Genomic DNA, 15,104 nt, shown 5'->3' with positions numbered 1-15,104 from the left:
GGCGAGCGGGAGGGCTGCCCGCGGCTCCCCGCTCGGTCCCTCACGGCGCGGCGGGAGCGTGGGGCGCGGGCGGCGGTGCCTTTAAAGGCAGGGGCTCGGGGCGGGCCCGGAGCTCGGGGGGAGCCGCCCGCCCGGAGCATGCGCTGCGCGGCGCGGGGCGGCGGAGCTCGGCGGGCGGCACCGCCGCACTCCCCCGGCAGCCGCGGCGGCAGCCAGCGAGCCCAGCCCGGCCCCGGCGCCGCCGCCGCGCGGGGCCGTGGTGGTGGCGGCCGCCGAGCCCTGATTGATCGCCCGCGGGGCAGCGGGGCTGCGAGCCGCCCCCCAGCCCGCTCTGCGCCCGGCGGGAGAGGCGGCGAGCCGCGGCGGCCATGGGCAACGAGGCGAGCCTGGAAGGAGGCGAAGGGCTGGGCGCCTTCCCCGAAGGGGCGGCGGCGGCCGGGGATGGCGGCGGCTCCGCGGCCCCCTTGCAGAGCCTGGTCCCGGCCGGGGTGGAGGCGGACCTGAGCCAGCTGAGCGAGGAGGAGAGGAGGCAGATCGCCGCTGTCATGTCAAGGGCGCAGGGGCTGCCCAGAGGGAACCTCGCCGGCGCGGAGCCGCCTCCCATGCAAAGGCATGCACGGAAAATCTCCCTTCTCCCGCTCCTCCCTTCCCCCTTCTCCGTCTCCTCGCGGTGGGGCGGGGGGCGAGTCGCAATTCGAGCTGGGCCCGCCGCACCCGGAGCCGGCGTTCCATTTTGCTGGCAGAGGGAGGGAAGGGGTGGCCGCACGGGCGCGGGCACCAGGACGGAGCCCGCACCCTCCGGCTCTCCCCACTACAGCGGTCTCTGATAATAGCGGCGGTCCCCGGTTCCGTGGGCTGCGCCCTCCTTTCCTGCCTTGCACTGATCTGGAGCACGGGCAGTTTGTGTGTCGGGGCGGGGAGAGATGTGCAGACACCGTTGTGGTTTTCTGTGTGCGGGTGTGTGCTTTACGGGGCTGGAAGCCCCACATCTCTGCTAGCAGCCAGGGAAGCGGATGGGTTCTGCAAGCGCCTGGAGAGAGAATCTTGTTAAATCTTCCAAGGCTTTTGGGCATAATACATTTGCTGGCCGTTACTCTGCTAATTCAGAACCTCTACAACTATCATTCGGCTTCATTAAATAGTCATGGATTGAGGAGGTCTGTTTCAGCCTATTTTTTCACCCTTATTTTTCTTCCTTTTTTTTTTTTTTTTTCCCCCTATATTGGAAGGGTAGAGGCTAAATATATTAAATTGCTTGCCACGGTATTCAGCGTTCTGGAGAGTCATGACTTTACCTCACTGTGCTTTTGCGAAGGCTGGGGTAATTTCCTTCCCTGTTCTTTGCCTGCCTCTCGGCGTATTCTCAGCCCGACGTGCAACAAGCCCGCCTCCCCGTCCGGCTGCTCGGGGCTGCCGCTGTCCGTGGTTCTGAACCACGGCCCTGCCCGGCCCCGTGCCGCTGTCCTCGGTCCTGAACCCATCCCGGCCCAGCTCCGTGTCGCTGTCCTCGGTCCTGACCCCCTCCTCCCCCGACCTTATGTCGCTGTCCTTGGTACTGAACCCCCTCCTGGCCCGGCCCGGCACCCGAGGCCGGCGCCTCTGTTGCTCTCCGACTCCGGGGCTGGGTGTGTTGTTTGTCTTGAAGGAGGAAGCTGAAAGGAGCCTCCTCGACTGTTTCACGGTGCATTGACCTCACCCCACCATACATGCATATTCAGTTTATATAATGTCAGGTTTATATAAGTGAATTCTAGAAGAGAGGCAAGGAGGGTGGGACTAAATTTATTCTTGGGCAATTATTGGAGTCGCTGAGATTATACCTGAGATGATGGTCTCCATTTTTTGAAACTGGAAGTCAAATCTTCATGTCTTGCTTAATTATTGATCAGGCATTAGCACTGTGTGTAAAATAAAATTTTCCATTCAATTTAGATCTCTGCACAGCTTCTGTTGTTAATGAGGAACATTAATGAGAAAAATAAATATTCTTTAGTTCCATGAAACTAAACTCAAAATTCCCTTTTGTATAATCATCTATGAACAAACACACAAGTACTTTGAAACTTACTTTTCACTGGAACAATACCATTAAAAAATAAAGATAAATGTTCTTGAAAGTCATTAGAGTAGGCTGAACTCATTGCAATGTGAATATATCTGCATTTATAAATGGCTGCTTTCCTGCAAACATATTTATTTCAGAAGCTACTTTGATCTTGTTAGCATACCATACTTCCACTCTCTATTTAAAGTAAGGGGACTCTAAATTTGTGAATTACAGCTTTTTACTTTGCGTCAGAATGTTAGCTTTGACTATTATAGCAGTTCCCATCATAGTATTCACGCCTCTCCACTGTAATGAAGTTACTACTTCTCTTGTGTCTTGGTTTGTGGCTTTATTTGCTCCTCTTACTGTTTGCTTTCTTTGCTGTTGAGAGCTACCAAGAATGTTTGCAGTAATTATCAAGAACCTGATACAAACAAAACCCTTGGAGTAAGACTCTCCTAAGGATTACAGATCACTCTCTTCCAGAATAAAACTGGAAATAGGTTTTTTTTCTTTTTTTCTTTCCAGTCCAAATGTTAAGTGAGAGTGTGATCAAAAGAGGAATTCTGGCTTTCAGTCCATATAGCTTTGCATTTTGGCAGTGTCCTTATTGTAGCATCTGTTAATTTTTAACATATTAAGTGGATTCTTCCTCTGTGATTTCCATTCTAACATTAGAGTCTATCAATTATTTTCTATTCTAAATGCTCTCATTCCTGCTCCCAAAATAACCCTAAAGTGTACAAATTCCTTATGATTGCTGGTATCCTAAGGTAATATTTTTTGCAAATACAGGCTTTTTAATAGTAGGTAATATATGTACCAGGTAATATAGTTGCATCTTTACCACCTTAAAATGAATGCTGTACTTTCTAAAACTTCTGTGGGCTTTGAGCTTTTAAGTCTTGTGAATTGCAGTATATGCATTTAGATCTAGAGCACCTAAAGTGAACTGTCTAATAATTGTCCTATTATTTAAAAAAAAATATAATAATGAGAGTTTCATTCTCAAGGTTCCAGTGAGATGTTTAGGATCTGTGGAAATCTTTCTATCCAATTTCAATTATCTGTCTTCAGAAAATTCATGGTTGGGAAATTTCTCTGAAACAAGCAGAGTCAATTTGTAAGCAAGTTCCATTTGTTCTAGCTTCATCAAATGACTCTGTAACTGTGCCAGTGTTCACTTCCTGAGGAATTACACTATATTTGAAAGGATTAGATGGCCAGCTGAATATATGACCATCTAATACAGCTGCTTGGGTTTTTTGGTCATTTTTTTCCCAGTTCAATAAATTGGTCAGAATAGATATAAATAAAATAAATTTTGCTGGATTTTGATAAGAAATGCTAAGAAGTCTTGCTGAGTCGCACTTCTGAAGTATATTTATGGTGTATTTTCTAGAAGAAATATATATATTTTTAAAAAGTTAGCCACTGGAGAATGCATAAATTCGTACATATATTTTCTGTAGATATGAAAAAAATTAACTACCTTTGAGTTGCATTGTTACTGCATTTGTCTTTGAAACTATTAATACTGATGAATGGGGAAAAGACATGACTTCTTAACAGGTGCTTGTAGTTATGGAATTGAAGAACTGGACTAATAGTCTTTTTGTTAAATCTCTGCTCACTCCAAAGTAAGCTTTGATTGGGCTCTAATATGTAATGAATAGAGATGAGTTCCATGAGTCAAGACCAAAGTGAGAGGAAACACAGCAGCACAAAGAAAAGGATTATGTGAGGAAGAACTAAATTATTTTGTATGTTGGGTCTGGTTTGAAGGCTTTTTCATGATTCAAAAGATTTGAAAGCTAGAAAATTCTTGTCAAGATTTAGTTTGAGGTTTCTGATTCTCCAGTTCAATTAAATTTTTTCAGTATCAGTTTGTAGTTCTTTGTAAAATGGTTGTAGAAGAGAAGACTTCAACTTGGGTACCTCAAGCTGAATGAAACAAGTCCAGGCTTCTGACAGAAGTAGCATTTCTCAAGAAGCTTGTCCTTTCAAGGCTTTTTCTTCCACTAGTTAATCACGCGCTGTCTCCATTGCTTAGACACATTGGTATGTACAAAGGCAAGACAAGTCAACTCTTCAGAACATACCTACAGCCTTGAAGAGAATCACCTGAGTTTATTTCCTAGATCATAGGTTTTAATCTCATTTCAAAGCCTGATATCTGATCAGGTGGAAATTTATGGAACACATCATTTGATAAAAATGCAAGCTGGAGCAAAATTCCACTCCAATCCAGTTATTTTTCTTGCTAATTTCCAAGTTGAATTTTTAAAAATGGTTAGGTTTTTTTGCTTTGGTTTTTGTTTGGGATTCCCCCATCCCCCTCTTCTGTTCTACCTTCACATTGTAAGGTTTGGGCGTGGGCATAGGCATGATACCCTATTCTGGACCTGAATTTCAATAGCACTGTTGATTTTTTCTTCTCCCCTCCCTTTTAACTCTTATTGTTGAATGAAGCCTTCCAAGAGTTTGAACATTTGCAAACATGAATGCTGGAGGTGTTCCAGGCTAATAGACTAGTTGCTGGTAGGCTAGTTGAAATGTTTTTTTTTGGTAAGCAGTGCCTTTTCAGATAAACCTGGAGTGCTTATCTAAATAATGAGAAACAGAACTGCAGGTAGACCTACCTTGCTAATCAGAATATAATGTTGGAACCCTAGTTACTGGGAAATTTTGATTTTCTTGACACCTTCAAGAAAACACTACATTTGACCTGAGGCCATAGAGAAAGCTTCCAAAATTAAGTAATAGAACTAGGATTATGAGTGTGTAGTTTGCATAGAAGTGTATAATATCACATAGTAGAAATTTTTAAATTTAAAATTTTAGAGTATAGTAATATATAAAAAATAAAGATTTCAGAGCAGAAGGTTGTCCTTCTTCACCTTCTTCTTCACAAGTTTGAGTAATATTATATATTTAGATTAAAAAATCTGCATTGCAGGGCACAGATAGTTATTGAGTTAAAAATAAAAATAATTTAAGTGTTAGTTCTTAATGAGTTTATCGTAAGAAACCTTATAGAGAGAGAGAAATACGGTTCAATTTTTTTAGTTTTTTAGATTAAAATACTGTGAAACTCACAGTTTGTAAAACTGTAACATAAATAAAAACTAATAAACATCTAAGTCCAAACAAAAAAATAGAATCTAACATATTTAATCCCAACCCTAATATAAAAAAAATAAGCATAAAACTGCTCTTTTAATAAGAAAAAATGCCAATTATTTGAAAGAATTAGATTATCTTTGGGCTTTTCTGAACTATCCTCTTTATTAATTAATCAATGTTGACTGATGGAAAAACACCTGCTCACTTCAGTGGGTTGCACATTAGGGTCATAAGCTTCCAAATATTGTGGTCAATAAGTCCATGGGAATGGGAAAGAATAAATGGAATTGTGGAAGGTTGGGAATAGTTTGTCCTTAACAAATATTGCTTGAGGAAATTTTTAATTAACAGAAAAAGTCAGATACAAGATTACGAGAAATCCTGCATTGAGAGAATTACACAGAAAAGTCTACCACTTAGCTTTGTTCTTTTGTATTGCCATTGCTAGCCATGTAATGGAAAGTAAACACTAATCAGAAATACTGCTAAACTCATGGTGACACTAAAAAAAATTGTAAAATATAAATGTAAAATATATTTTTTAAAATATAAAATATATGCAAAATATATTTTTTAATGTGGCTACTGTAGATGGTTCTGCAGACTTCTGAAAAAAACCTCTTTAAATTGTGCATTTATTTATTTATTAGTCAAGGAATGCAGTTAAATCTAATAAGTGATTTTTTTCTTTTGCTCATGAATACCCAAAAAAATATCATGTCTGGCAAACTAGGATCACAGCTGATGGGTTCTCTCAAAGTAAAACAGTGAAAATTTTATATTTGCAACATTTCTGTGACACTGAAGAGAACCCTGTATCTTCCAGCAGAAGCCTAGTGGTAGCACTGAATAGAATATTTTATTACATCCCTGAGCATTGGCAGCATTGCAACAATATTATAATATTGTTGAGCAACAATGTTATTTCCTGTGCTACGGCCAAGTATAGCAACAAGTGAAATACTGTGCCATATATAAAGCCTTGCTCTTGATTTGGGTTCCTACATTCCTAGTTTCATTTTCTCCAGTTCGAACATACAGCAAAATATTGTTGCATGGGTTTTTCCCAATTCTCTAACGTAATGTGGTGACGTTCTTTTTAATACTGGTCAGTGTGAATTGTTCAGATGATGCTGAGGAGGAGCATGGTAGCTATTGCAAAGAGGAAAAAAAGAAGGTTCAGGGCTAACTGTGAACTGAAATCTGTTTTATTTAATGGAGAACTCTTCTGATTTGTGAGCGGATGGGTGCCAAAATAAATACTTTACAAAGAAGAAGAATACTTTTGCAAAGAAGAAGAATACTCTTTAACTTATATGAATTTTAGGAGTTCATATTGAATTATAAATATATCCAAATTTTGTACAAGTATCCAGAAAGCAAGTTCATAAGTATATTGCATTGTGCTTTTTTTTTTTTTTTTTTTTTTTTGTATGGCTCTGCTTTGATCTGCTAATTTTGACACCTCTGTTTCTTTTAGTCTTCTGTCTCCTTGTTTTTTATATCCTGAGGAGCAGAGTGGAGAGTTAATAATTTGTATATCAGTATAATAGGAAGTTCTAGCTTTGATCTCTTTGGAATTCTGAAAAAAAGGATATCTGGTTAAATATTGTTGTATTAGATTATTTTCTAAAGAATAAAACAGTCTATGACTGAATACTTGTATAAGCCTTTAAAGAATAGTGATTATTTAAATACTTTTTACATGTACCTTGTTATATGCCTTGGTCTTGAAAATGCTTAAGCATTGAGAAACTTCACAGTGCTACCAGTGCACTTCCAGGGCTACTGATATATCTTATTTTATCTAATTTTTATTCTATCATGCATTATTTTGATCTTATTACATTTTCTCTTTGCAGACATCCTGAACTTGATACAAGCCGCCATCCCAGACAACCAGGTAAGCCTCCAGATCCAGGACCACCAGGTTTAAGTAAAAGCAGAACAGTAGATGCGCTGAAGACAGAACAACGGGCGCCTGGACGGAGCCCTTCTACTCTCAGCCTACGGGAATCAAAGTCCAGGACTGATTTTAAAGAAGATCAGAAGCCAAGTATGATGCCCAGCTTTCTCTCAGAAGCCAATCCATTGAGCGCAGTCACTTCAGTTGTGAACAAATTCAATCCTTTTGATTTGATATCGGATTCAGATACAACTCATGAAGAAGCCGGTAGGAAACAAAAAGCTGCCCCAAAAGAGCAAGGGAAACCTGAGGAGCAGAGGAGTCCTGCAAAACATCCAGCTCAACCACAGTCTCCAAAGCCAGCTGTTCAACAACAAGGACCTGCCAGACCTACTGTCCAACAAACGGAGTCTTCCAAGCCAGCGCCGCAGCAGCAGCCTGGGGGACCAAAGCAAGTTCAGAAACCAGGCCATGGCCAGCCAGCAGATGCTAAGCAAGAGCAAGCGAAACAACCACCCCAGCCGAGAGGACCACAGAAATCTCAGCCACAACCATCAGAACCAACAAAACCCATTCAACAGCAAACTTCTGCAAAACCTTCATCAGGCCCAACAAAACCATCCCCACAGCAACCAGACAGCACTAAAGTGACGTCCCAAACAGCACCTCCCACAAAACCATCACCGCAGCAGCCAGGACCTGCCAAACAGCCATCGCAGCAGCCTGCACGGCAAGGAGGTCCTGTCAAGCCATCTCCCCAGCAGACAGGGCCTCCAAAACAGCCTTCTCAGCAACCTGGACCTGAAAAGCCATCTGCTCAGCAAACAGGACCTGCAAAACAGCCACCTCAGCCTGGATCTGGGAAGCCACCTCCGCAGCAAACAGGGCTTGTAAAACAAGTGCCACCCCAGGCAGGGCCTACGAAACCACCTTCTCAGACTGCAGGGCCCACAAAAGCCCCAGCACAGCAAACAGGACCTACAAAACCCCCTGGCCAGCAACCAGGGCCTGAAAAGCCCCCACAGCAAATGCCAGCTGGTGCAAGTCAACCCACCGATTCTGCCCCAAAGAAAACTCTCTGCCCTCTTTGTACAACCACGGAGCTGCTGCTGCACACTCCTGAAAAGGCCAACTACAACACGTGCACCCAGTGTCACACTGTAGTCTGCAGCCTCTGTGGATTCAATCCTAATCCTCATATCACAGAGGTGAGCAATTTTCAAACTGATGTTCACTCAGAATTTACTTTGCTTTTGTTGTGTTGAAACATCAGATGTACCACTGTGATAATTTATCAAGTTCAGTAAAAAAATGCTGTTTCAGATAACTGCTTATGAGTAAAACAGGGTGAAACTGGAGGAAAAAGAAGAAAGTAATGGTTCTCTGCTCATATAGATTTAGAAATGTGTTCTCATCTCTTTATATAAAAAAGGAGAGACCCTAGTGTGACTTTTGTCTCATTTTGATTGTTCTTAATCACCTGGTGTCTATGTTTATAATCTGACCACAATACTCATGTGCAAATACATTTATAGATAAATAATCTTTTCTACTATAAGAACTAATTAAAAAAAAATCAGCCTTCATAGCTCCAGTGTGTGACTTTAGGAAGGGATGTGGAGTGGATTTGCTTTACAACTGTGCCAGTGTTCAGTTGTGTTAGTTGAAAGCCTGAGTCATGAGTTTGCCTTGGTGCTACGTGGGTTATTTCATTCTTGTGGGATGTTAAGATCTCTGTGGACTATTTCTAACCTTGATTACCATTCTTGCTGTTATTCTATAACATAAAAATGGAATAGAAAGCAATATTAGGACTTCAAAAGAATTTATTTTAACCTGATGTTTGTGGTGGCTTGATTTATTGCTTATACATATGCTTTATTGCTCTGCAGGGGAATAAGGCTTTATGTGACTGTTTGCTCAGCTTCTTATACATCCTGATATGCTACTTTTAAATTTGCAAAATAATTGGGGTTTGTTTTCAGTACCAACACTTTTATCAATTTATGGAAATTCAAAAAAAGTGGATCTGGCTCCAAAGGTTAACTAATGATAATCAGAATGGATATTTGGAAAACTTTTTTTTTTTTTTTATCTTGCTCTGGTATTAATTTAGCTGATTTGAGATGAGCACAGGAAGAAGTACAGGCTACTACTGTATTTTGAACCTGAGAAATAATACCCATATCTTTAAAATTTAATCAAAGAATTTCTGGAGCTGGAAAGGTGCTCTGGATATGATGTAGCCTAAACTTCTGCTCAATCTAGTGTCACCTAAAACAGGTTTAGCCAGTGTTGAATATCTTTAAGGATGGAGTCCGGACAGAATTTCTGGGCAGCCTGTGTAGTCAGTACCACAGTGATTTAAGGACATTGCTAGCTGCTGGTTTTCTTTCTAGCACATATTTATTTGTGGCTACCAGGTAAAAAACAGCAGAATTTTTGCATCTAGCAATATGATATTTTTTGGGGTTTTTTTGTTAAAATTGCAAATTTAAGACTGAAAGACTAATAGCAGTAACCACTGGTAGCACTTTGCTTGGTTTAGGAGTGTTAATGTTTTCTTTGAGTTTAGGGAAATTGAGGATTGAGATAACTGGCACTGAAGCCTGGACTGGGAAAGGAGTGACCTGAACATCTGTGTGCAGAAACTTCAGAGCATCTGCAGCTAAGCAGGTGTCAATATTTCAGGGTCTACATGAGGAAAGGTCATTCTGAACTGTTAGGATGAAAAAAAGATGTATAACAGGCAAGAAATGTGACATATTAATATTAAAGTCAACAAGGAAGTTTTATTGCAAACCTTTGCCTTCAAATCCTGCCAATGTTTTTAGGCCAGAACCTCTTACCTTTATTTGTGAGTGCTGAGTTGTTCATGTCTGTAGTGTGCTCTTGGGGCATCTTGAAGCCTCAAGTTTGTTTTCCTTTTAAAGCTCCAGATTTCCTATGGAACTGGTCAACAACTTCGGTGTGTTCAAATGAAACAGGTTTTGAGAGAGAGTTTATGTAAGAAGATTTCTAAGTATTTGGTATTTCTGTGAATAACTACTAGTTTTTGAAGTGGGTACTCAGTAAGTGTGAAATTCAGGTCTTTTAGACAATAAATACAGCTGCATTTAAGACTAACTGATTGCATACATATGTAAAAGCAAATTTGAATTTCATATTAGACATTGAAATAAACACAGGATATGCATTTATTTCATGATAAAATCATTTCAGAAAATGAAGGTATTGGACATCTAATTTATTCAGCTATTAGTTCCAATCTCCTGACTCCCACTCAGGCTTTTCTCATTTGCTCAGCTTTGCACCACCAGCTGTCTTGCTGAAACTTCATTGTGGGTGTCCTGCTCCAGTCTGCCATTGAAGTGTGACAAAAATCACACCTGACTTTATTACTGAACATTGGGATCAAAGTCAGTAGAACCTGCTCTGGCATGGACAAAAAACTCGCTCATTTCAGCTGCCAAGATTCTCGCTTGAGTTATTATCAAGTTTTCCTTCTGCTTTCTGTTTCCTTTAAGTATTTAGCTTATTAACAGAAGTTCCTGATTACTTTTTTACATTACTTTATCCACTTCTTCCCAACTAGCAGGAAGATCATGGTTTGTGACTTGGCTGTCAGTTTTCTTGCTTATGGTGCAATGTTTTTTCTTTTCACTTCTTGTATTTTAACTTCTCCTGAAATATTATTGACCAAAATGGTGTCTTACCCATGCACCTAGTGACTTTACTCTTTTACTTTAGCGTTCCTGCTATTTTTTTTTGGTCATGTTTCATGATTCTGGAATGCCTACATTGTGCTTTTCCCACATCCTGTGTAACTACTGATTTCATTGCTTATGTTAAACAAATTAATTATGGGGAAGCAATAATTTCAAACTAGATGTGGGGAATGGAAGGCATTTATTTAGAAAAATATTTGACTTTTGTTCTTTAAAATTTTCCCTTTGTGCAGCTGCTGGAATTGCTTTCCTAAGACAGTCTCCTTACAAGTTTCTTGCAAGGTAGCTCAGTGTCCAAAACTAATAAAGTGAATATTTTTTCCAATGGAGAATTTTCTAAATTTCTGTGTTCTATATTTCTAGCTGATACTGAAAAGAATTTTACAAGCTGTAAAAACTGGCTTAGGAAGTAGATTGCATACATTGTAAAACCATTATAAAATGCAGATAAAAAAATTTAATTCATTTTATTAATTTAAACCTCCATTTAAAATTCAGTAGTACATGCACTGTGTCTGTTTTAACTCACTAGAGAGAACTCTGTAACTAAGAGCAGAAAGTGATACCTGTATTGCCACAAGGTCAGACCCCTTGAACTGTTTCTCTGAACCTTCTGACATTGCAGTCCTCCTGGGGAAGAAGGATGGCTGGTGGCTTTTGTACAGCAGTCTGGAGAGAACAGGCATCATACATAAGTGTTCAGTAACATATGTCTCTCTAATCTGTCTAGGTATTCATACTCCGCTCATCACCATGGCACATGACTGCCTAGCAACAGTTGCATAAAGTAATGGAAAAAATTATATAAGCAGGTTTGAGGACTGGTACTCTATTCCATTTGCCTTTCATGTACATCAGAACCTTGTAGGAAGTGTATCTTTTACTACGTGGTGACTTATTTTTGCAATTTTTTACCATTTTATTTTCCCAAACCCACTCCCATGAGCCATTAGCAACAGAAAGCAGCACTTCCCAGAAAAAGATTCAGCCCATTAGAGCATTCAAGTAGGAGTAGTCTTTCTGAAAATGAACAAAGGCATCTTGATGAAAAAAGGCAAAACGCACGAACTGCTATAGTTAAATCTAAATTAGCGCATACGCTCAGCAGCTGGAGCAAATTTTCATTCCCTGTGAACTAGTTATTGGAAGATGCATGCAAAACAGACTGAGCAAGGGTTTAAAGGGTAATAACAAAGTCATTATATTCTTTATGATGGTCATCTGTAGAGGTGGTGATCAAGTGGAGTGTTAGAGCTGTGAATGTTGGACCCTTGGCTACTCTGCTCCTGGAGCCCACCTGGGATGTGCGTCTGTGCATGTGGATGCCTGTCTTCTTGGGGGTTTTTGAGGAGGGATTATTCCACATGAATTTTATATACATTAGATCATGTTTCATCCATTGTTCTGGTGTTCTTTAAAGAGAACATTTGAAATCAATCTTGAGGCCAGGTATAATTTTATACATAAATACTTAAAGAAAATTGTACATTCAAATAATGGGAAGCTGTGTATTGGTACAGGATTTTTTTGCTATCCAAAAGTTTTTCTGGGTGGAGATAAAGTGAATTCTTAAAAATATTTTATGGTTTCGGATTTTTTTTTTCCCAAATAATGTGTCTGTGCCAAAGCTGACTTATTGCTAATGGAAAAAAGAGGAGGGATAAAAATTCCGAGAGGAGGAATCAGAAACCCCAAACAGTTGACTATCTCAAAGTGGAGTGTATGGTTTCTGATCAAGTTGAACTTTTTAATGGATTGCACATTTATTTTTCAATTCAATATGAAAAATTTTAAACTCTGTCTGAAATAGTTTCTTTTTTGTTATTGTAATTTTTGGGGGAGAGGGCATGTCTATTTTTGAACTTTTTTTTGATAGGATAGAAATTTTCCATATCAATTGAACTACATATTATTGCCTTGATTTTCTTTTTGCTTTCTTTCTGCCTCTCTTTGTTTTTACAATCATATAACAAGATTTGATTTAAAAATATAATATTTTAGTTCAAATCTTCATAATTATTTTTTGGTATTTGTATTTGTTTTTGTTAAAATCCTGCAACTCTAAATCTAAACATACTTAGACTTGAAGTAGGATCAATAACTAAACAGAATTGAAACAGTCAGAAAGGCATTAATTTTTGTTATTTTCATTATTATCAGGTTGTATAGGGAGAACTATATATAACAATTTAAAATAAGGAAGATGAATATAATTCTTGTGGATCCAGGTAAGTTTTGCTTACACTTACAATAAAATGAATAGAAATTACTCTATTAAATCTTTGTTGATTACATGACAGTAAAGGAAGCTGTTGATTGAAGTATTCCCTGTGGCTTTCAGTCTAGACCCTGCTGTGTTGTAATAGTACATGGGAACCAAAATGCAACTTGGACTGGAAATGATATATAAACAAGAATAAAACTGCCATCACTGTGGGTAGTGGCATGCAATAAAGTCTTAAGTGTTTTGATATCAGGGAAAATAGCTTTGAGTTTGTACACCCTATGTGAACTTGGTGGGGGGATATAACGGTTATATAAGTAAAACAGAAAAAAAAAATCAAAGACCTAAATCTAATTATCAGCTGTTATAGCCATCATAAATTGTATAGAAATGAGTTTAAAAAAACTTCAGCAAATCCCAAGACTTTTAAACATTTTTCATATAGTTATTTAAATACCAGCTCTTAACTGTGTTGAAATAAAGTGAGAAGAGTTGTGTAAAACTGATGGACTTTAGTCTGGGTTCAAACTGATCAGAGAGCAGATGCAAACAAGACTTGTTTAGTTGCCATTTAAAAGCCATAAAAGTGTGAAATATTTGCTGTAGTACAAAGAGTACTTGGGATCTTCCAGTGTTACTAACACTGCAATTTCTATGCAAATGGGGATTATTCACAATTTTTGTGATTAAATTGAAGTTAGCATAGTTCCTATAGTTCTGCCTCTAGCCACAACTTCTGCACAGACATTTCAGAAAATTGTAAAGATCCTCAAGTAGAAGGGTTATGGAAGTACAGGATACTGTTTCTCTCTATGGAATATTCTTAAACAAACTCCCACATTGTTTCTGTCTTAGAGGAAGGCTGTGTGCCTACAGTTCTGCTTTACTTTAAGGATTAGATGTAGAAATAGCAGTGATGCCTTGTGGTTTTTTCTTTTTTTTTTTTTTTCTTCTCTTTACATAAGGGGCAGAACATAGAGGCAAAATCCCTTTGTATAGGGAATAGTGTCCCAATAATTTAATTGAGCAATATTCTACAATATGTTGGAGTGTTTTCTCATTAGTCCAGAAAGCTGGCCTGTACAGTTTTTAACACAAGTAAATAATAAATTAATCTGCATAGCTAAAGATGTCAACTGCAGTCAGCCATCTGTGCCAGTATTGCTGTTGCTCAGCAACTGTAATTTACTACTATGTGAGGCCATGTGATGTGGGGTGGTGTTTGCTGGGCAGCCACTGGGCAGGCAGCAGAGCCCAGCCCTGCTCTCACCAGACAGCTTAATCCTTTCCATGATTCACTCAGTGCAGCTCAGATGAACTTTGTTAACCTTTTCTTTGCCACTCTCTTGATTTGCAGTTAGATTTATTTTGTCAATCATTCATGTTTCTGGCATATTAAATCTCAGTGCAGTTGATGAAAGCAATGAGCATTTGTTGCATTACTGCATGATGCAGTGCACTGAGCTGTGTTTAAATGTCTTTTCCCTGGCTATGTGCATGAGGCAGCTTAATCATATCCTTGGCTATAAAAATCTAGTTTTTAGATATCCTGAGATACTGACATTCAAAAAAATTTTCAAAAGGTTGTGTTCATGATTTTGCTTTATGATTCTAATTACATAAGCTATAGAATAATAGTTCCCCAAACATTCATAATTCATATGCAAACTATAGATTTTTGTATTGGTAATTTAAGTAGAGTAGTGGAGTATGTTTTAAGATTATGCTAACTGCATAATATAATTAATTCTGTAGTGTTCGGTAGGTTTAGAACAGCTAAGTAACATTTAAAAATGGTTTTTCAATATATCTATTTACAAAGTTTGCACCAGCTTTGGTTTAGCACCAAGCTGCAGAGCTTGTAACCATTGCTGTGGTTTGTGGAAGGATACCCATGGACCATGCTGCTGGCTAGAATCTAGTGTCTGGTTTGTGAGCATCTTGAGTCAGTGTTCTCTGGCAAACTCATCATATACCTGAAAGGAAGGTAAATATGTCTTTTGTAGTGACGATGTATTTGCCTGAAATGAGGATCAGTTGCATACTGTGTACAATTGTTAAATGTTTGGTTTG

General features: G+C 39.3%; 1 protein-coding gene across 7 annotated transcripts in view; it reads left to right on the top strand.

Annotated features, from left to right (window-relative positions):
* The first annotated feature begins 238 nt into the window (after positions 1-238).
* The window catches only part of PCLO (piccolo presynaptic cytomatrix protein), a 326,044-nt gene continuing 311,178 nt past the window's right edge, over positions 239-15,104 (top strand). For 5 of the 7 annotated variants that reach the window (XM_064702961.1, XM_064702964.1, XM_064702962.1 and 2 more), the window contains exons 1-2: positions 245-610; positions 7,036-8,287. In XM_064702961.1, the coding sequence (XP_064559031.1) occupies positions 369-610; positions 7,036-8,287 (1,494 nt within the window). In that variant the 5' untranslated portion in view covers positions 245-368. Of the gene's footprint in view, positions 611-7,035; positions 8,288-15,104 lie in introns of all 7 variants that reach the window. The other 2 variants (XM_064702965.1, XM_064702966.1) reach the window with 1 other exon arrangement.

Source organism: Zonotrichia leucophrys, chromosome 1A, assembly GCF_028769735.1.
Source record: "Zonotrichia leucophrys gambelii isolate GWCS_2022_RI chromosome 1A, RI_Zleu_2.0, whole genome shotgun sequence".
NCBI classification, from domain to species: Eukaryota; Metazoa; Chordata; class Aves; order Passeriformes; family Passerellidae; genus Zonotrichia; species Zonotrichia leucophrys.
The sequence above is the reverse complement of the archived record's forward strand: the minus strand, read 5'-3'. Positions and strand labels throughout refer to the sequence as shown.